Below are 21,335 nucleotides of genomic sequence, written 5' to 3'. Positions count from 1 at the left end.
ACTAAACCTATACATATATGCACATAGATCTATTTCTGTATCCTCATATATAAATATATTTACATATGTACGTGCCTTTATTTGAACCTCTATAAATGCCCTTTGCCTCCTACCTCTTTATTTCCTTTTACTTTCCTCTTGTCCCACTATCATGCTCAGTCTTCATTTGGATTTCAATAATTCCTCTTGGTTACATTATCCTTGATCATGCCATAACAGGCCTCCTACACCCTCCTCACCACCGACAGAATAGATCTTAAAATGTTCCTTTGACGATTAATATAACACCTTTTCTTGAGTTTGCCATAAGTAAAGTAGATGATTGCTTGATCAAAATGAGCAATACATTTTAGCTCCTAATATCTTAAATTTTGATCTCCATTCCTTTTGATTTTTGACAACTTCAAAATTTCCTAGTCATATTTTGTATCTTTCAAATTTAGATTATTAATGGATGCTTGTCTGTTTCTTCTCATTTTGAGTCATGCAAATAAATATTTTGAAAACTTTGCTTCATCCACATCATTAAAGTCAACTTACTTTGAGTGCTTTCCAACCTCATTGGCTAATTTTTCAGAAATGAACTACCTCTTCTTCCTCCCTAGCCTCCCTGTGTTAATCAGTAAGATCTGTTGAAACCTGTCGAGGATAGGTGATCCTGCTTGTATCTGAGATTCTAGTGGCATAATTTTCAGCATTGCAGCAACCGGCGAGCCACCACAGTACAACAAAGTGACAGATCTGAAGATGATGAGTGTACCTCTGGGTACCTATAGTAAACATGTCTCAGTTTATTGATCATCAGTAGATTTTCTGATGTATAAAATATATGTAAATAAAGATGTGTATTTAACAGCAGATGTGTGAAATAAAGTTTTACACCATCCTGGTTTTCCAGAGATTGATGTCACCATGTAAAAATCACATCAAAACTCATAGATAGAACCCTTAAATACACTGGAAGCAATAGAGGAAATGTCAATAAAGCTCCCTTTTAAACTAGCACTGTTAAATCTGTAGGCATATCTTCCTAGACACAATATTGAAACACAGTATAGAACCTATTATACCTTTCCTGTCTTTGAAGATGATTCACAGACTAGTTTTGTTCCTGTTACAGGTTTGAGATTACCTGATTAGAATTAGCTTTTCTTTTCTTCATTTACTGCATTTTGGGGATTTTGTTTATTTCATTGTAGATCACTGTGTCCACTACTATGATCTTCGTAACACTAAACAACCAATCATGGTATTCAAAGGACACCGAAAAGCAGTCTCCTATGCAAAATTTGTGAGTGGTGAGGAAATTGTATCTGCGTGAGTATTATTCTCTTTTGAGTTTGACCCTAACATTGAGCCCTTTTATCATGTACCAGCCTTTACAGTCATTGTGAATGCATGTAAAGCATGATGTTGGGTTGGTGTGGTTTCTTTTACATAATTGCCATTTATAACTTGTTTATATAGAATCAGTGTTTATGCTGGTCCGTACTGCTGTGAATAAAAATCTAATAATGATTTTAATTTTTAATGTTGCTATCTGATCTATCAATCCTAAATTTTAATTGCATTTGGACACCAGATTAAATTTCATCCACCTGCTCTCCTTAAGAAATGGTTAACATGGGTAACTCAACAAAATGAGAGCTGTTTCATTTATTAAAGACAAGTAAAATGGAACTGAATGTTTATGTACATTGCATTATATCATAGCTGTGTTATTTTTGCTTTAAGGGAAGATTTGGTTGATTTTTTTAATATGGATGTTATCTTCTTGTGATTGTTATAGTGAGTTCCAGTTGTTTCAAATATAACCATGTAAGGATTACTGCTTAGGTGTGGCAAATGGTAGGCCTTTTAAAAAGCTTCTGAAATGGAGAATTATATGTTGATCTTTTAGTTGTTTTTTTATTTTGTTTGAAGTTGACATGATATCAACCAGGTAAATAAGTTCTAATTGGCAAAGCATTGCTGGCAAATCTCATATACTGTACTTAACAAAGATAGCCCCTTATTTTTACTATCTGCTTCATAATTCTCTTCATTTTTTTAGTTAATACCCATTCTTAATTTTTTTCTCACGTGTTCATACCTACTGTTTTCTCACACTTCGAGAGAACTAAGCTCTTCAATTTGGTGTGTTGTAGATAATTATTAACAATTTAAGCTAAATGTAACCCAGTCAAGATATAACCCATTTTTAAGAGTAATAGCAACTAGTAAGTTTAATTTGAATTTAAGTACGGATGGTAGATTGCATAGCAAAACTAGGTTATTTTAATTTCAGATTTATAAATGTTGAATTATGTACTTTGATAAAACAATCTTGCATTGAACTGAGTTATATACATTGGAAATGATAGTCGACCAATATATAGTTAACATATAGTTATAATTTGTTTTCACCAATTTTCTGTCCTTACTTTTCATAAAGTATATTTTTTTTCTGTAGTAAAATTTGGATATTATACGTTTTTAGAATATAGAAATTATATCTGGAAATATGTTTGAAACAAGGAAAATATAATCGTAGCTATAGACATAAAAAATATCCAACACGTTTTTAAGCAAAAAAAAAAAATGAAAACACCATAAATTTCTAAAAAGATGTGTTAAACAAAAACAAACCCACTACCATCAAATCAATTCTGACTCATAGCAACACCATGAAGGGCTTCAAAGACTATATATTTTCATACAAGAAGAAAGCCTCATGTTTTTTCCATGAAGTGACTAGTGAGTATGAATTATCAACCCTATAGTTAGCAGTCTGATGCCTAGTCACAGTGCTATGTAAATGATGAGCAGCAATAATTATTTATAATTATTTTTTAAATCATTTTTTGGGGGGCTCATACAGCTCTTATCACAATCCATACATGTATACATTGTATCAAGCACATTTTTATATTTGTTGCCATCATTTTCAGAACATATTTTTCTACTTCAACCCAATCATTATTATAATTCTTTAAATCAAAGAATACATGTGAAACATTGAGCATGGTGCCCTTTTTCATGAACGTTAGAGTAAGAGAAAGAAAGGTAACTTAGATTGTAGTCTTTAATAAAGATAATAAGCGCTACCATGAGCAATCATTCTAATCAGGGTCCCAATAGAATAAAAGGTGTGGGAGGAATAGGGTTCTGGGTTGGCTGAGAGTAAACAGAACTACTGCAGGCTGAGCGAGAACACTCCAAGATGGTTGCCTGAGAGATACTCTCCAAACTGACTGAAACTAACCTGAAGCCTCCCAAAGTAGCTAAATAATAAGTAGGCTCTGTAATCAATTAGATCACCTATAAGTACTATATTCTGTTTTTTTAAGCACCTTTGTGAGACCAGTCAACAATTAATTTAAAATATTTTAGTCTGTGTGGAAACTAGATTAATCTAAGTGGAACAACCAGAAAAGAAATGAGAAGATTCATATATTGTGAAGAATGTCAATAATGCCACTGAATGACTTGTGTAGAAATTGTTGAATGGCAACCTCAACAACTGTGTAAAAGCAGTGGTTCTCAACCTTCCAAATGCCGCGACCCTTTATTACAGTTCCTCGTGTTGTGGTGACGACCCCCTCCCCAACTATAACATTATTTGCGTTGCTACTTCATAACTTTAATTTTGCTACTGTTATGAATCGGGTGACCCCTGTGAAAGGATCGCTTGACCCCCAAGGGGGTCGTGACCCACAGCTTGAGAACAGCTGGTGTGAACTGTGATTGAAAGTATAATATAATTTTAATATAAAATGAATGTAATTTAATATAAAATAAATGTTTTTATGTTTTTTAGGAGAAATACAAAAGTCTTAATGAGGAAAAGCAAATTAAACAATAAGGTCACTTTTAAAAATAAAAGTCACCAGGAAATAAAATTATAGCCTTTATTAAAGTCCTAAGACTATTTTTGTATGGTGAGGTTATCAGTGAATATTTGTTAAATAATTTTATTTATATGATCTTTTAACTAGCTCATAGTATACTATCCTGTCCTTGGAGGACTGGCTGAACTATGAATATAGTTTGTATTCGTTATAGCAGTACAGTTGAACAATTGCAAGCAAATTAAATGGAAAAAGACATGGCTGGATTTAGCGCAATTTTTCAGTGAATATCAGTGATGGAATGGTGATAATTGTTATCTAATCTTTACAGTATTTTATAGGATTTATTTATTTCTATAAGATAGAAATCATTTTTTATATTTAACTGATAATGAAACTGATGTTAGTGATTTTCATCTTGCCCAAAACCAAAAGTAAATTAATGGCAGATTGACATCAGTTGTCTTCAGAATCTATATTCATAGGCACTAAAATGGATTGCTTCTAATTTTTAGTGATTAAGCTACATGCGCTGACAACTTAAATGCATTTCAAATCTTTGTTTTTATACTAGATCAACAGACAGCCAACTAAAGCTTTGGAATGTAGGGAAGCCATACTGCCTACGTTCCTTCAAGGGTCATATCAATGAAAAAAATTTTGTAGGCCTAGCTTCCAATGGAGATTATATAGCTTGTGGTAAGTGAAACCATTTTTTCCTGGAACTTTTAAACCAGTATCCATCATAAAAAGAGAATTTAGTGGAAATGGACTACATACCAAGTCAGGAAATGATCTGTACTCTCTTTGTTAGTATAGTAAACTTGATGCCTCAGCATTATACAATCCTCTCTGGTCGTACTGGAAAAAGCAGTATTCTTTCCTTTGTCGAGCACCCCAGCTATATGAACTAGTTTAAGATTGTTAACTGTGTTTGGTAATTCTCCATTGTAACATAATTTCTACATATAGAAGCTTGAAAATAAGTTCTCAACAGTATGTCTGATTTCAGAGCCTTGATTTATCTTCTTAAACTTTGAACTTATTTTCCTCTCTAGTTATATCTTCATTAAGTGATCTGTTTTAGAATTTTATTGTTGACTATTCAAGCCTAAGTCAGCAGTAGAAAAATCAAATTTGGTACTGTTTAAATGCTCTGGTATCTAGTACTTGAATATATGAACTTATTTATACTTTTAAGTCATTTGCCTTGTGTTTAATAAAATAAGTGTATGAAGTAAAATACGCCCTTTTTTAGCGTGGGCCTCAGCACTGTCAAAGCAAATATCTCCTATAATAAATCTACCTTATAAAATGCTCAAAAATATAGGCTCTAAACTATTCATATATAAAGCTAAATATAGAAGTATCACTACTGAAGCTCTGTTTCATAGCTGTATGGATTTCTTCCAAACACAAAAACACATGTCTTTGTGATCAGTCGATGGATGCAGAGAAGTTGTCTCCGTGGTACCTTTGTTTTTGGTTCATCGTGGTGCCTTCAATAAATACTTTTTTTGTGCCATGGGAAAAAAATATATTTTGAGGGCAATGAAGGTACAAATGTGCTTTACACAATTGATGTATTTATGGATTGTGATAGGTATTGTATGAGCCCCTCTAATAAAATAATTAAAAAACATATTTTGAGATCAGAGCCTGTCAGATTTTAAGAAAACTGAATTAGGCAACTTTTCTAAGTCACTGAAGCTTTGTAACATTTAGGAGGATGTTGTTTCATATAAAACAACCGTTTTTAGATGGATTAAGCATTTTAAAGAGAGTTGGGAAGACTTCAGAGATAAGTCAAGGTAGAGTGGTCTGCTCAGAAGGTTATGACAACTTTATTGAGATTCCAAAAGGGTAATCATAATAGATTTTCTTGAAGGACACTGGAAAATCATGGGTACCTGTTATGAATAAGTTTCAAGGAAAAAATTAAGGTACATTGGTAAGATAAAGGCCAAGAAAGTCGTACCAAGGAATTTTTTACCCTCATCAGGACAATGATCTGCTCATTCTTCAGAGATAACAAAGATTGTCTGATGAGAATTTTGTTGGAAAACCATATCCTATATATCCAACAGCCCCAATCTTACCCTTCTCTTTCTTCCCAAGACCCAAAGAACATTTAATAGGAATACTAGTTGGATCCCTTGAGGATGCCAAACTGCCGTTTTGATGTGGTATACATCAGAGTGCTGAATTCTTTGGCAGAAGAGTTAGAGATAGAAGCACCACCTTCAGAAATGTGTAGAGCTAGAGGGAGAATATCCAAAAAACAATAGCTTCACATTTTTTTACTTTGGTTTTATATTTCGTTGCAATACATTTATGATTTCATTGCAATACATTTTTCTTACCCTTTGTGGAAAACTAGGTTGTCTAGATAAACAAAACCAGTGACATTTATGTATAAAAAAAATTTTCATGTCAAGAAATAATTTTATATCAAGAATGCATCCCAGACCAACCCAAGTCCATGGGGTCCACGCTAGCTGGGGCTCTCTTCAGACTCACACAGCTGCAGGCCACTGATGCAAAAACACTAAAGCTGGAATCCGGGAGATCGCAGGCTGGTGATTGCAGAGTTGTTTGGATCCAAGGTCAGTGGAAACATGGCAGGGCACCCACAACTCCGAGAGTCACTGAGCCACATAGGGCCGTCGGAAGACAGACAGCGGGTACCAGCAAGGGTGAAGGCAACGGGACAGAGAGAGAATTTCTTACTGTTGCATAGTGGTTATACATTGTGCTTTTAATTGCAAGGTCCAAAATCTGAAACCACCAGCCTCACCAAGGGAGATAGATAGGCCTTTCTATTCCCATAAACCTTACAGTCTCAGAAATCTTTCTGAATGCATGTAGCAGTCTTGCTTTGCTAACATTAAAAACAGCTCTATGAGAGCATAAATTATTTTATTGGTAGTTTTTCATTCTTAAATTTCTGGATATTGTAATATAGTTATTAATGACTTCTTTCTATAAGTAAAGTGTAATTTTTGTTTATTAACTCTTTTTCCATATTGTCCTCAAGGAATTCAATGATCTGACTTTTCATATTTGACATAAAACTTTATTGATCTTTAAGGTAAAAATTTGAGAGATAGAAAACATATAAATGTGATTTTCTATTTCTGAGTTGCCTCATTGTCAATATTTTTATTATTTATTTTCAGGAAGTGAGAACAACTCTCTCTACCTGTACTATAAAGGACTTTCTAAGACCTTGTTAACCTTTAAATTTGACACGGTCAAAAGTGTTCTGGATAAAGACCGAAAAGAAGATGATACAAATGAATTTGTTAGTGCTGTGTGCTGGAGGGCACTGCCAGATGGGGTGAGTTTCCATGTAATTTTTTTTTTTACCTTGGTGTTTCATGTGATACTGTCTTTATATAAAATAGAGTTTTCTTTATAAGTTTAAAATATGAATTGATATGTGTTCGTGCATTTTATTTTTGACTTTGTATAGCATTACCAAAGAAAACAACCATTTTAACTAATATTGGAATTCCATTAATGGAAAAATGTATTGTTGACCTTAATGTCTCTTTTGTATACAGTATCTTGTGTGCATATTTTGTTATTATTACATTGTCTTATTTGTGTCCAACTGTCCTATGAAACGGAATTCCTCCAAGGCACACATTATGCCTCATTTTCCTTATTAATTGCTAGTAAGTACTCAATAAATGTCCAGTTGAACTCACACCTTTATCTGAAGAAGAAAAGTTGGATCAGATTATAAGAAATGGCTTTATAAGTGTACTTAATTTAATACTAGTCTAGCATAGAAATTTTCTCTATAAAATACATGTGTATATGAATATTTAAACACATTAAGTTTCTTGATGAGAAAGTTGAATTTCTAGAGACCCAAATAAAGGAAAAAGGGGAACAAATAAACAGAAGTAGGTGATTGAAGATATTGGAAACTTTGTAAAATTGATGAAAGGGAATTCAAGAAATTTTTGAACTCCAGAGAATGAGTTAACAAGCCTAGCTTTCCTGAAACTCCGATTCTGAGTCTTTTGTTCTCATAGTGCCATTTCTATTGGAACGCTAGTAATTTAAGACAAATATAGACTATGATAGGTACTGATTATAGTCACTGTGAATGTAACTCTCCTATGGGACTACATTTGCACTGAGAACTGTTAGCCACCACATTGGTCTTATACTTATGTAAATTGGATATTATAAGACAAAACCAGGGTGCCACCCCAGCTTTGTCCCAGGTAAATATGCATATCTTTGTGTGTGTGGTTGAGGGAATGGAGAAGCCCATACATTTGTGTGTGTGAATAGCTGTGTGACTTCCTGATGAGTTTGAAGATGCTATGCACTCTTGAATTTTTTATATTTATCTGTAAAGCTAAAGAACTTACTTCTAGATTGAAATCTGTTGTGTCTGACCTCATGATCACTGCTGGTGGTAGAACAATTATACTTAGATACATAACAGTAAAAATGAAAAACACCACGAAGACTTCTTACAAGCAGCAGAGGAAAAATATTCCTTCAAATATGCAGGAATAAGAACGACAGTGAACTTCTCAATGAATCAAAGTCAGAAAACAGTGGAATCAGTTATTTAGTGTGTGACAGCAAATACCTATCAACCTAAAATTCTACATCCCAGTGAAACATCTCTTAAATTACAGTCAAATAAAGGACTTTTTTGGGTAAGAGAAAGCTGAAGAATTTTCTACCAGCATTCCTACACTAAAGGAAGCCTTCAATGTTGTTTTTAAGATAGAAGCAAAATGTTCTCAAATAGCACATGCTACTGAGTCAATTCTAACTCATAGGAATACTACAGAACAAGAACCCCATGGGGTACTGTAACTCTTTAAGGGAGTAGTAAGCCTCATCATTTACCCACAGTATGGATGGTGGTTTGGAACTGCTGGCCTTGTGGTTTGCAGCCCAATTTGTAATCCACTAAGCCACCAGAGCTTCTTAGATAAAGATACTCTAAAGGAATAGAAAGCAATAAAAATAGTTATGAAGCAAATCTAAATATACTTACTATAAAACAGTGGTACCTTGTTGGGTTTAAAGAACTTACAAACAAAATACTTGACAGTATAATCAGGAGGAAAGAAATTGTTATTCAAATGTTCTCAAAACCTTGATTAAATGGGTGATGAATCCACTGATTAACATTAGACTGTTAAAGATATATATTGTAGTTCTCAGGATACCTTCTAAAATAGTGCTTCTTGACGTGTGCTTCCCAAACCACCAGCATCATGTGGGCACATGCTGTATCACAATAAAATGGACATTGGGCCTCCACTCAAGTACTCCATCAATGCAAGAATACTTTCTTCTATTAAATTGGCATTCTATGATGCTCACCTTGCCAACACAACCGCTAAAGACAAAGCGGGTGAATAAGCAAAAATGATAAGAAAGCTAATGGTGCCTGGCTATCAAAAGATATAGCATCTGGGGTCTTAAAGGCTTGAAGGTAAGTAAGTGGCCATCTAGTTCAGAAGCAACAACGCCCACATGGAAGAAGCACACTAGCCTGTGCCATCACGTGGTGTCAAAGGGATCAGGCATCATCAGAAGAAAAAATCTTTAAAAAAAAAAAGAAGAAGAAGAAAAAATCCTATCATAGTGAATTGAGGTCGGGGATGTGTAGTGGAGACCCAAAGCCCATTTGTTGGCCACTGGACATCCCCTTACAGAAGGGTCTGGGGGAGGAGACGAGCCAGACAGGGTGCAATGTAGCAATGATGAAAAATACTACTTTCCTCTAGTTCCTAAATGCTTCTCACCTCCCCACTATCATGAGCCCAATTCTACCTTACAAGTCTGGCTAGACCAGAGGATGTACACTGGTACAGATAGGAACTGGAAACACAGGGAATCCAGGGCGGACGATCCCTTCAGGACCAGTGGTGTGAGTGGTGATACTGAAAGGGCGGAGGGAGGGTGGGTTGGAAAGGGGGAACCGATTACAAGGATCTACATATAACCTCCGCCCTGGTGGATGGGAAAACAGAGAAGTGGGTGAAGGGAGACGTTGGACAGGGCAAGATATGACAAAATAATAATTTATAAATTATCAAGGGTTCATGAGGGAGGGGGGAATGGGGACAGAGGGGGAAAATGAGCTGATACCAGGGGCTTAGGTGGAGAGCAAATGTTTTGAGAATGATGAGGGCAATGAATGTACAAATGTGCTTTACACAATTGATGTACAGTATATATGGATTGTTATAAGAGTTGTATGAGCCCCTAATAAAACGATTTAAACAAAAAAACAAAAAATGGAAAGTAAAGGGTAATGAGGTACTTTCTTACCACTTCAGATCTAAATTAAAATTATTTTTTGTATTCCAGTTACCTATAAAGATTATTAAATGAGGACAAGAGATTTGGGAGATCATTTGTTGGCTTATTCAACAAATTATTCTATACTAGTTACAATATTAGACACAGTATTAGTCACAGTGTTAGACACTGGCTGTAAACATCAGGAAAAGAGAAAAGTTTTTTTAAAGTCTTGTTTTAGGGCTCATACTCTTACATAATGGGAGAGACAGTAAAATACAGTGATTTTCTATTAGAAAGGATAAGGTGTAAAAATTTTACTTTGTGTTATTCCTGCTTCTTATGTTGATGTGTTGAGAGTTCATAATCAATGATGTAATTATGATAAAGAACACTGTTACCTGTCAGCTTATGATGTTAATACAAACAAAGAGCTTGTACCAAATATTTTCCTAAAATGTTCTAATTTCATTTTAAAATTAATTCATCACATTTATTACTTCTTCCCCCCCTGCCCCCCATTTTACTGGGAGCTCTTACAGATATTATAACAATCCATAGTTCAATTGGATCAAGAAGGATTATACAATTGTTGCCACCATCTTTTTTGAAACATTTTTTTTCTTCTGCACTGTTTGTTATCAGCTCCCCTTTATCTCCACGCTCCCCTCCCCAACCCCCCAAGAACCCTTGTTATTATATTAAATTTTATATTTATTGTTAGTCGTCCGTGTGTGTCCCCACCCCCACCCCCCGCCATATCTTGCACCATCCAGTATATCCTTTTACCTGTCATTCTGTTAACTCATTTCCCTTAAGTGGGGTTAGTTATATAGTCAGCATTGCTATCACTCCCTCCTCCCACCCCGTTTCTGTACTCCTCGTTAATTATACATATGAACACATGCAGATCTAACATGATTAATTAGGTAAATCTAAGAGCATAATAGGGAGGCTTGAAGTTAAGCAAGCAGCCATCTAGTAGGGAAGCAACAGAATTCACATGGAAGAAGCACGTTAGCCTGTGTGATCATGAGATGTTGCTGGGAATAGGTATTAGAAGTTCAATAACAAGCAACCAAATTGTTGTAGAAAGAGCGTAGAGAAAGTGCAGATTCACAAACCACCTGTAAGATAATTGGGCAGTTCCTTACAGAAGGGCCCCACAGAAGGGATGATATATCCAGGGTGCAGTATAGTGTTGTTGAAACACATAATTGATTCTTTAGGAAAAGAACTCTTTATTCTGCCTCTGTTCCTATTGGTATGGATGATGATTACTGACAGTATGAATGTTTTATTTAACATTTTTTAACTATCTTATTTCTTCTCTCCATTCTTTCTCCCTTATTTCCTACCCCACACATACTTTAAAAATAGATATCATTGTTGTTTATTTTAATACAAGAATTAATACTTATTCTTTGTATCTTTTCTTATTTTCATGGTATTTTTTTCTATCTGGAAAAGGTTTTTATCAGTCATTTTAGAGTTTGCTGACGGGTTTTTTGCTTTGTTTCGTTTTGTTTTGTTTTGTTTTTGGAAGGGAGGGTCCTTTGTATCTTGCAAGTTGATGGCTCTAGAAATTCTGCTACTATATCTTTTGCCATATTTACTTTTCAGTTATTAAATAAATTTTGTTTAAACTCTTGTGACCATACATATTATTTTTTTAAAAAAGAATTGTTTGCTGCAAAAAAATTTAACAAGTGGTAATAGGTATACAGTACAAAGGAAGGAAACTTTAGTAGCTTAGAGTTATTAGTCTAGGATGACCTAATTTATTTAGGTATTTGTTTTTGAGAATACTGTATATACTCGAGTATAAGCCAACCCAAATATCATCCAAGGCACCTAATTTTACCACCAAAACGGTATTTTAAATGTGCTGAATGAAAGTACAAATGTATAATTACATAATTGATATATGTATGGATTTTGATAAAGAGTTGTATGAGCCCCCAGTAAAATGATTAGGAAAAAAAAGAAAGAAACCCCATAACAACCCTATGGACAAACAAAAAAGTTATTTTTTAAATTGTGCCGAAAAACTCGGCTTATACCCTAGTATATATGGTCTTACTTTTTTTGTCCCTTTCAACAATAACTTCCATGGCTTTATTTTTATGAATTTGTTAGAAATAATTACTTGGAATAGCATATACCAAGCTTTACCTTTATGTGAATGTTGGAATTTCACTTCCTCAGTGTGTTTTTGTTAGTTAGTTTGTTTTAAATAACAATAACTTGATCAGAACAGGATAAGTTAAAAAAAAATACTGCTAAGGTTCCAGCTCATATATGCATGGTTATTCCAAGCAATATATATTTGATATAATCTGCAGACAAGTTCTCTCAAAATTAACCATATTAGTTGGGGTGTGTTTAAAAAAAAGGAGAGAATTGTGCCATGGGAGAAAGGATGCTCAAAGATCACCTAGCTCAGAGTCTCTTAAGCCATCAGTCTTTTAAACAAGATGAAAGCCAATGAACAAAATTTCATGGAACAAATATAACTAGGGATGAGTTTTGGAATCATTAGTGTGGTCCAGAGAACAAGATCTTAGTTAAATATTGGCTTCTGAGGCAAACTGCTGAGCCAGTTAAAATCAGCTCAAAAGGTTATGATGTTTTGGAATTCCAAAGAGGTAATCTTGATACATTTCCTCAAAGCACATAGGTCCATCATGGAGGCCTATTAAGAAGAAGTTTTAAGAAAACAGCAAACCCTGTTGGTAAGAAAGCTAGCATATTTGCACCTGGGAATTGTTTCTGTCATGACAGTACACCTGCTCATTCTTCAAGGGTGGCAAGATGTGTTCTATGAGAATTCCATTGAGAAACCTTACTCCACCCAACCTTCAAACTGATAGAGCCCTTTCAGATTATTCTTCTATTCATAGAAATCCAAGAACATCTCACAGGAACAGTATTTGAGTTCCTTGAGGATGCCAAAACTGTCATTTTGATGTGGTATAACTTGAAATTCTTTGGGGGAAATAGAATTGGTATAACATAGAATTCTTTGGGGGAAAGTTAAAGAGATGACACACCACCTCCAGAAGTATACAGCTATAGATGGAGGATGTGTTAATAAAAAATGTAAGTGTTTTAATACCATTTTATTGACACTCATCCACATATCATACAATTCAATAGTTCAATCATATCAAGAAGATTTTTTTCAATTATCACCACAGTCAATCCTAGAACATTTTCTTCTTCCTTGTACTCATTGTTTAATTTCTTTTTAACTGTGGCAAAAGAATACACAACAGAACATTCGCTGATTCCACAACTTTTACATGTATAATTCAGTGCCTTTGATTATAATGTTCATGTTGTGCAACCATTATTGATATACTTTTTCAAATTATTCCCCCACCATTAACATACACTCAGTGCCCCCTGAGCAAAAGCTTTTCCTCCTTCAGCCATGGTAATTTGGTCAAGTTTAATGGGTTTTTTTTTTAAATAGTTTTCTTGATATAATATCCACAAGTTGTACACTTCTATAGTTAAATTGCTTTTTAAAAGACTTGTATATACATCATCACAATCAGGTCTAGTGTTCCTTCTCCCCTCCAACATTCATTGTTTGCTCCCCAATTCCCCTCACCCTCCTACCCCCCACAAGCCATATGCATCCACTCCTGTGTTTCATAAACTGGGAATAGTTTCATGTTTTGAGGTTTTGTTTAATAAAAATCTTGATGATTTTGTAGCAATATGAGGGCTCTTCAAAAAATTCATGGAAAATAGAATGCAAAGATAATGGATTTTTTTCCATGAATTTTTGAACCACCCCCACCCCTGCATTACGTAATTTGCTATTAAACAAAAAAAGTCCTCTATTTGAAGAAACAATTCTAAATTCTAACACATCCAGAAACATTACATTTGAATGATTTGTACTGTATTTGAAATAAGTATGTTTTCTTTTGTTCTGTACATAACCTCCCATTCTATGCTTCTGAATATGGAGAATGATGGGACCGTAGGCTAAATTTTGAATTTATTTTCTAACTCTACTTACTAGACAAAAAGCAAAAACCAAACTCTACCACCATCAAGTTATTGCCTACCCATAAGCTCCCTGTAAGATAGAAGAGAACTGCAGCTGCAATTTCCCGAGACCGTAGCTCTTTATGGTAGAAGAAAGCCCTGTCTCGCTCCCAGCAAACAGCTAAAGGTTTTGAGCTGCTGGCCTGGGAGTAGCCGCTATGCCATCGGGGCTCCCTTAAAATCTTTGGTTTCTTGTGTCCCTGTGTAATAATCATATACAACCTGGTACTTTTTAGAACAGTCAGTAACTGAATTTAATAAAATCTATAGATTATCAACTTATATCTCAGCTGTCTTTATAAAAGATATATTTACTCATAATTTCTACCAAGTATATTGCTACTAACATTTATTTTGCACTCACAATTATTGAATCAAGAAAACACTGTCATTCTTAAGTGACAGCATATGATATGGTCAGAGTAGCTGATAATTTTGCTTTTGTTAATTGATTCATTTTTATCTGAGACTTAGGCATCTGTGTTAGGCAGGGTTCTCTAGAGAAACAAAACCAGAACACTTATGATTTTATATATATATGGATAGGTTTGTATGGCAAAAGGACTATAACGGCTAATTAGTCTATATTGCAGTATAGAGGGATCAGTTCAACTCACTTTCATGGAACAGTTAACAGACTGAAGGTCCTTCAATTCTTAGCTGCCAGTCTAAGGGCTGCCATGCCAGTCCAGACAGCAGAGTCTGCCCTCAGGCAGCAGACAGCAGGGAGGGGCAGCAACAGTCAGTAGAGCTAGAGGTGGGGAAGCGGACCCTGATGGGATGCACAGTGACAAGACCATGAGTTGGCAGAAGACAGCTATAAAAAATTTTATTTAAACCTGGCTGATCATCAAAATAACCTGAGGATCTTTCAAAAACAGCAACAAAGCATTTCTCTTCCTAGACTCATACTTAGGAAATGCGTGTTTAGGAAAAGTGGAAGGTTAGAGCACTGCATTCTTAAAAGTCCCCCAGTTCTCCTTGGGAAATCATATGAACCATTATGTTTGGGAACAGTTAGATTGTACTACTCAGACGAGATTTGTTATAACCAAGAGGCCTAAAGAAAAAGTGAATAACTGTAATTATGAATATCTGATGTCAGTTAGATTTTTCATACTCCATACCCACCTTAGGAAAAAATTCCAAAATGTGAGAAAGTGATCTTTTTACATAATTAAAAATCATTACCCCTAATAATGGTAGCATGACCATTACTTCGAGAAATTTATAATCATATTCATGTAATTGAAAGTGTTGTATTCAGAAATGTTTTGATTTGTATATTTTTACCACAATTTTAAAAATACTACCTTAAAAATATTTGGCTTCCCATACTCAAGAATATTTTTTATCCTAAATTCTTTTGTGAACACTTAGAAGACAACATAGGAGCTTCTTCTCTTTCTTTCTTCCCTCCTTCATTTCTGTTTCTTCTCTCCCTTTTATCTTTCTTTTCCTTTTTTTTTTCTTTTTTCTCTCTAGCTGGATGGTTTGTGTAACACTTTAGAAAATTTTCCTGATTGGAAGAGAGCCAATCTGAATGAACTCTTGTCTGTCTTGGGCATGGAAGGAAAGAAGACTGAGCATGAACCCTGACTTCCAGGAAGACTGTGGCCCTCTCATCTCCTGAGTGCCCCACTCAGCCCTTAGAGCCCAGTTTAGGGAGGCTGGGGAAGTAGAAGAGGGAGATGAGCAGGTGGTGAAAACCTGAGACAAATGTGCTAAGTAGTTCTTTTCCAAGTAAATTACATTAAGTGTACATTTTCCTTACACTTAATGACTAATACTGAATGGACAGCTTCTAGGAAAACATTTGTTGTGTTAAATATCTCATAGTAAATACTGTAATTAAGTGATCAGAACATGATTGAAGTGATCAGAACGTAATTTATGAGTTTTGCTACTTGACATTAAATACATTTTATCATTTTCATATTTATTATATGGGAGTTTGGCCTGTATTACAATGGGTATTATAGGTTTCTTCTTGAATTTTTTTTAATGCTTTTTTCCCCTTGTGCATTTTGACAATTTTAAAGCAGAGAATTGATACAAATACTTTAAGTTGCTTGCGTTTCTTTTGTTGTTTTAGGTGGGTTTTTTTTCCTTAACTATAAATACTTTTTATTACTCCACTATACTTATAAGCATTCAAAATATTTTAAGATGGGAAAGATTTAAATCTGATCTATAAATGTGTATCTTTTGACAGTTTCTACCAAATTTTTAGTTGTAGAAGTTATAGTTGTAGAAGGTTAAGAAACTGATGTTGGTTATCATTTCCCTTTACTTAAAATTATACAATACTGCTTGAATTCATTATAATATGATAAAGTATATTTAGTAGGAAACCATCATCCATCTCTAATTGAATAAAAATATATTCCTTTTAAAGCAGAAATAATCAAACAAAAATGAATTTTTTGTCTACAAAATTGGCAGTTGTTACTTAAGCTTGTCATTGACATCTTTCAGTATGATTTATTGTCATTTTATCAGGTTGTGTGTTTTTTATATCTTACTCCATTCTTTATTAAGTCCCATTTAACTCCGCATTTTTCCAAATAAAGCTATCAAGAGTTGGCATTGGCTATTCCCAGGATGGAGAAAAGTTACTACTGTGGAACATAACAATAATTTGATGGTGTAGATTAAAGAAAATTCAATCTATTACAACTTCTTTGTAAAAAAGCTATTAAATGTTTTGAATGTTTGCATTAAATTCTGCAGCTATAACAGATCACTTGAATGAAAATGGTCTTTATTTGAGCTTAGATAGCCAACCAAAAGATGAAGATGACAACAAAATATGGATCTGAATCTTCGGGTATAAGGGAAAATGTATTTACATTTCATTGAAAATTGTGTAATTCTCATATTTATATTTGCCAGTTATGCTTAGTTCATCATGCTTATAATGATTTCAACTACGCACTTTAGTAATCCTTATATTTCTCTTTAAGAGCTTTGGTTCTTCTCCCCCACGCCCCAACAGTTTTATTGCCACATAATTCATATGATACAATTTGGTAGTTCAATAACACCAAAAAGTTGTATAGTCATCACCACAACCATTATTAAAACATTTTCTCAATCTTGTACTCATAGTGATTAGTTCCCTATTTTCCCCTAACCTCCCCTTACCATACCCCCAAGGAACCATTAATCCAGTGACCAGCTCTACAGATTCATCTATCATGCACCCCAAAAAACCTAAGAAACAAAACAACAATAAAACAAGAATAACAAAGCAAAATGGATCAAAAAACCTCAATAAAAAGAATGCAGAAAATGCTAAAAGCTATAACAAATTCTAATTAATCATAAGGAAGATGAAATGATAGGGTGCTAAATTTTAACCCAACTGCATCTGCAACAATCCATCCACTTGCCAAAGCACTCTGCATGTTAGTAGGCAAGCGTATTCACATCCCTGATCCATAGTCACCGGATTCCTCAGGGGTTTCATCATGTATGTTTCCTCCTCCTCCTCTTTTTTTTTTTTAATTGAAACAGCTTTAAAATTAGTGTAAAGGTGGAGATCAATTAATAAGATACTACATTTTGACCTAACTACACCTGCCATTATCTTTGATGAAAATAAAAAGCTCAGGGTGTATATTGCATAAAAAGTAGATGTAATTTCAGTTTAATTTTTGAAATCCTATATATTTAGAACCAGTGAATGTTATGATTTGCCAAGCATATCTTTCTGAATTGCTTTCTAGAGATAGAGAAAAAAAATAGTGGTTTGATATTTTTCTTTAATATTTTTGTTTTTGTTTCCTTCTCATATTATTCCATACTTTGCCTTATTGTAAGGACACAAAAGCCTATTTTTACTTAATAAACAATAATTATGTCTAAGAATTAATGCATTCATCATAAAGACTTCATATTATCAGATAAATAAGAAATGAACCATTTTATTTCGTGTTAAACTGTCTAAAAACCTTGACTATATAAACATAAATGAATCCAATTTGTAATTTTAGAAAGTCCATAATAATTCATAGTTCACAAATAATAATAATAATATTTTTGGAAGAGGGGCTTTTTTGGTTTAGAGTATTAGAATTTACAAAGTATTTCCATTGGTTGAATTTTATGCTATCATACAGTCTTTATGAACATGGGCTTTGTAACTATTTTATAGATGAATCAATAGGTTAAATATCTAGCTGACTATCAACCAGCTAGTAACTGTAGTCAGGGCTCTAGTCTTAAAATTATGCGACTTAAAACTAACCATATTTGTAATCCATCTCATTATCTCTGGAGGGCTCTAGTCTTAAAATTATGCGACTTAAAACTAACCATATTTGTAATCCATCTCATTATCTCTGATGTTCACACCCCAGTTAAAGGTTCTAGTCTTAATAGATTAATCCAAAAGATTAACTAATAGAGCAGCAGTTGAAGAAATGCTGTGGTCTGGAGAGCTGGGTTCATACAGTGGCTGTAACAGTGGACTCAAGCAGTCACAATTGTGAGGACAGTGCAGAACCGGCCAGTGGGATTTTTGTTTGTTTGTTTTTTTAATCATTTTATTGGGGCTCGTACCACTCATAGCCACAATCCATGCATCCATCCATTATGTCAAGCACATTGGTACATTTGTTGCCATCATCATTCTCAAAACCAGGCAGTGTTTACTCTGTTGTAAATGGAGTCACTTTGAGTTAAAACCAACTCGATAGCACCTAACAACATATAGCTATAATTTAAAAGAAGTACTTACTATAGACTAACTCTAAAATAAAAGGAACTTAATACTTCTCCCGATTATGTTAACTTACAGTTTCAAAGTTCAGTAGAGATTTTGGTTCTAAGAAATATTTTTGTTTCTTTTGCCTTCTATTTTGCAAAAGGTTACATCCTTTAATGTTAAAACCATTTATATTTTCCTGGATGTTTAATGTATGACAACTATAATTCCCTTGAAGAGCCTTGATAGTGTATTGGTTATGCATAGGACTGCAAATTACAAGGTCTGCAGTTCGAAACCACAAGCTGTGCCACAGGAGATGAGGCTTTCTACCCCAATAAAGAGTTTACAGTCTCTGAAACCCACAAGGGCAGTTCGACTTCTCTCTGTGAATCAGAAATGACTCAATGGCAGTGTTTTGGGTTTATGCTTCTCTTATTAATTAATTCATCTAACAAACCAAACTTTGTTTTTACCCTATGTATAACTCATCAAAATGCTGATTGCCTGGGAACTTCTTTGGTTTGCATTTTCACATCTTAATTTATCTTGTAAATTTTTTTACAGATGCCTCCGATTCTAAGATGTCCCTTGTTATTTGCTGTCTCTTACAGTTTCCGTGTGTTACAGAGTAGAACAGTTCCATAGATTGTTCTTGGCTATAAGATGATGGAAGTAAGCCTTTCTTTCACAATTCAGACTACTAACCTTTGGTGCAGAAAGTCTGGATTTTCTACTCCCATAAACAGTTACAATTTCAGAAACCCACAGGGGGTCGCTTCTTTTCTAAGTAAGAAAAAAAAATCATTTGTGAAAATTTTATTTTGAACTTATTTGTTCCTATGCTTTTGTACCAATTTACCCTTGTAATGTTTTTACTGTAATTATTGAATTTTTATGCATTAAATTTGGCAATTTTACTTTGTCTGCTGGTGTTCAGAAAGACTTGTATTGCCAACAGATTAGAAAGTTAGGGATATTTACATTAGGAATTCTTGCATCTTTATAAAGCTTGCTTGTGTCATATTCCTCTAAGAACTTCTATTCTAATCACATAATATTTGATAAAATTATATAAAATGATAAAACTACTAGACATGCTTTTTTCTTTCCTAACATTGCTCTTAAGTGTTGATAGGACAGTTTATTCGACATTTAATATGACAGCATTGGTACAGAAAGGTCATATTGTCTATATAATTGTAACCTATGTTTTTGCTTGTCCTTCCTCCTGTTCTGTTAATAGCATACTGAAATGCTAAAATGAATAGAATAGGTGACAATCCCGCCAGTTCAGACTACTGTGTTAGTTCATGTGACAGAGTTCTCAGAGCCGAACCATTTTTTAAAAAGCTTTTTAAATCAAATGTGGACATTAGGTAGATTAACAGTTATTTTATCTGATTATTATTTGTAGCCCTTTGAGGCTATTTGATTCCCCTAGTACAAGATTCTTAATTTCCCTTCTGGAAGGGTCTTTAAGGAATTCTTGGTACCCGTGAAATCATTTTAAAACATTTATCATGTACTTGTGACTATTTCTCTAGGAAAAGATTATAAACCTTCTTAAAGGGAATCAAAGTTATAATGATTAAGAATCAGTGCTCAATATATGTTAATAGCCTGATAGGGCTGCTAATTAAATTGTGCAAACTGTAAGCACTCAGCTAAACTGAGTGACTGGTCTTTTTAGCCCACCCAGGAACACTTCTGGACATAAATCCTGCAATGTGCTTTTGAGAAGTCACAGCCTGAAAAAAACCCTATGTACCAGTTCTAATCTGTACACATGTTGTTGCCAGGAATCAGAATCCATTTGAAGGCAGATAACAATAGCCCTGGTAGCTTAGTGGTTACACATTGGGCTGTTAACCACAACGTTAGTCTTTCGAAACCACCAGCTGCCACTACATGAGAGAAAAATGGGCCTTTCTACTCCCATTAAGAATTGACATCTCAGAAACCCACAAGGGCAATTCTACCCTGTGCTTTAGGGTTGTCCTGAGTCAGAATTAACCTAAATAACAGAAAGCTTGATTTTGTTAACAATACCACATACTGAAAATACGTGTTAAAGTTTTATTCCCTCACCCTGAAGTTGGTTTTTAAATACTCTAGCAAATTTACAATGAAACAAAGTTAACATCTCAGTAATGGTGGTATAGACCTACATTTTCGTTCTTTTTCTTTACTCGTTCAATTTAAAAATCATCTTACTCAGTATTTTTTTGAAAAGAGAATTTGAATTTTTAGGTAAATAAATTTGTCTCTTTCAGTTTGTTTTAATCCTTTCTTATTTCAGTAGTCTGTGTTTCTCTTTTGTCTAATTGCTCAGGATAATACTTCCAGTTCAGTGCCAAATAACAGGGTGAGCGTGGGCATCCTGGACTTGTTCTGATTTTAATGGGAAAGCTGTCAGTCTTTCTCCTTTTAGTATA

At 34.2% G+C, this 21,335-nt stretch overlaps 1 protein-coding gene across 2 annotated transcripts in view; it reads left to right on the top strand.

Annotated features, from left to right (window-relative positions):
* COP1 (COP1 E3 ubiquitin ligase) overlaps positions 1 to 21,335 on the top strand; it is a 185,029-nt gene that overhangs the window by 123,415 nt on the left and 40,279 nt on the right. For both annotated transcript variants that reach the window (XM_045298112.1, XM_045298111.1), the window contains exons 15-17: positions 1,200 to 1,317; positions 4,405 to 4,529; positions 7,010 to 7,170. In XM_045298112.1, coding sequence (XP_045154047.1) covers positions 1,200 to 1,317; positions 4,405 to 4,529; positions 7,010 to 7,170 — 404 coding nt within the window. The remainder of the gene's footprint in view (positions 1 to 1,199; positions 1,318 to 4,404; positions 4,530 to 7,009; positions 7,171 to 21,335) is intronic.

The sequence above is a fragment of the Echinops telfairi genome, unplaced genomic scaffold, assembly GCF_000313985.2.
Source record: "Echinops telfairi isolate 266 unplaced genomic scaffold, ASM31398v2 ScPeMD7_7424;HRSCAF=8462, whole genome shotgun sequence".
Lineage (NCBI taxonomy): Eukaryota > Metazoa > Chordata > Mammalia > Afrosoricida > Tenrecidae > Echinops > Echinops telfairi.
This window is presented reverse-complemented; position numbering and strand designations above follow the sequence as displayed.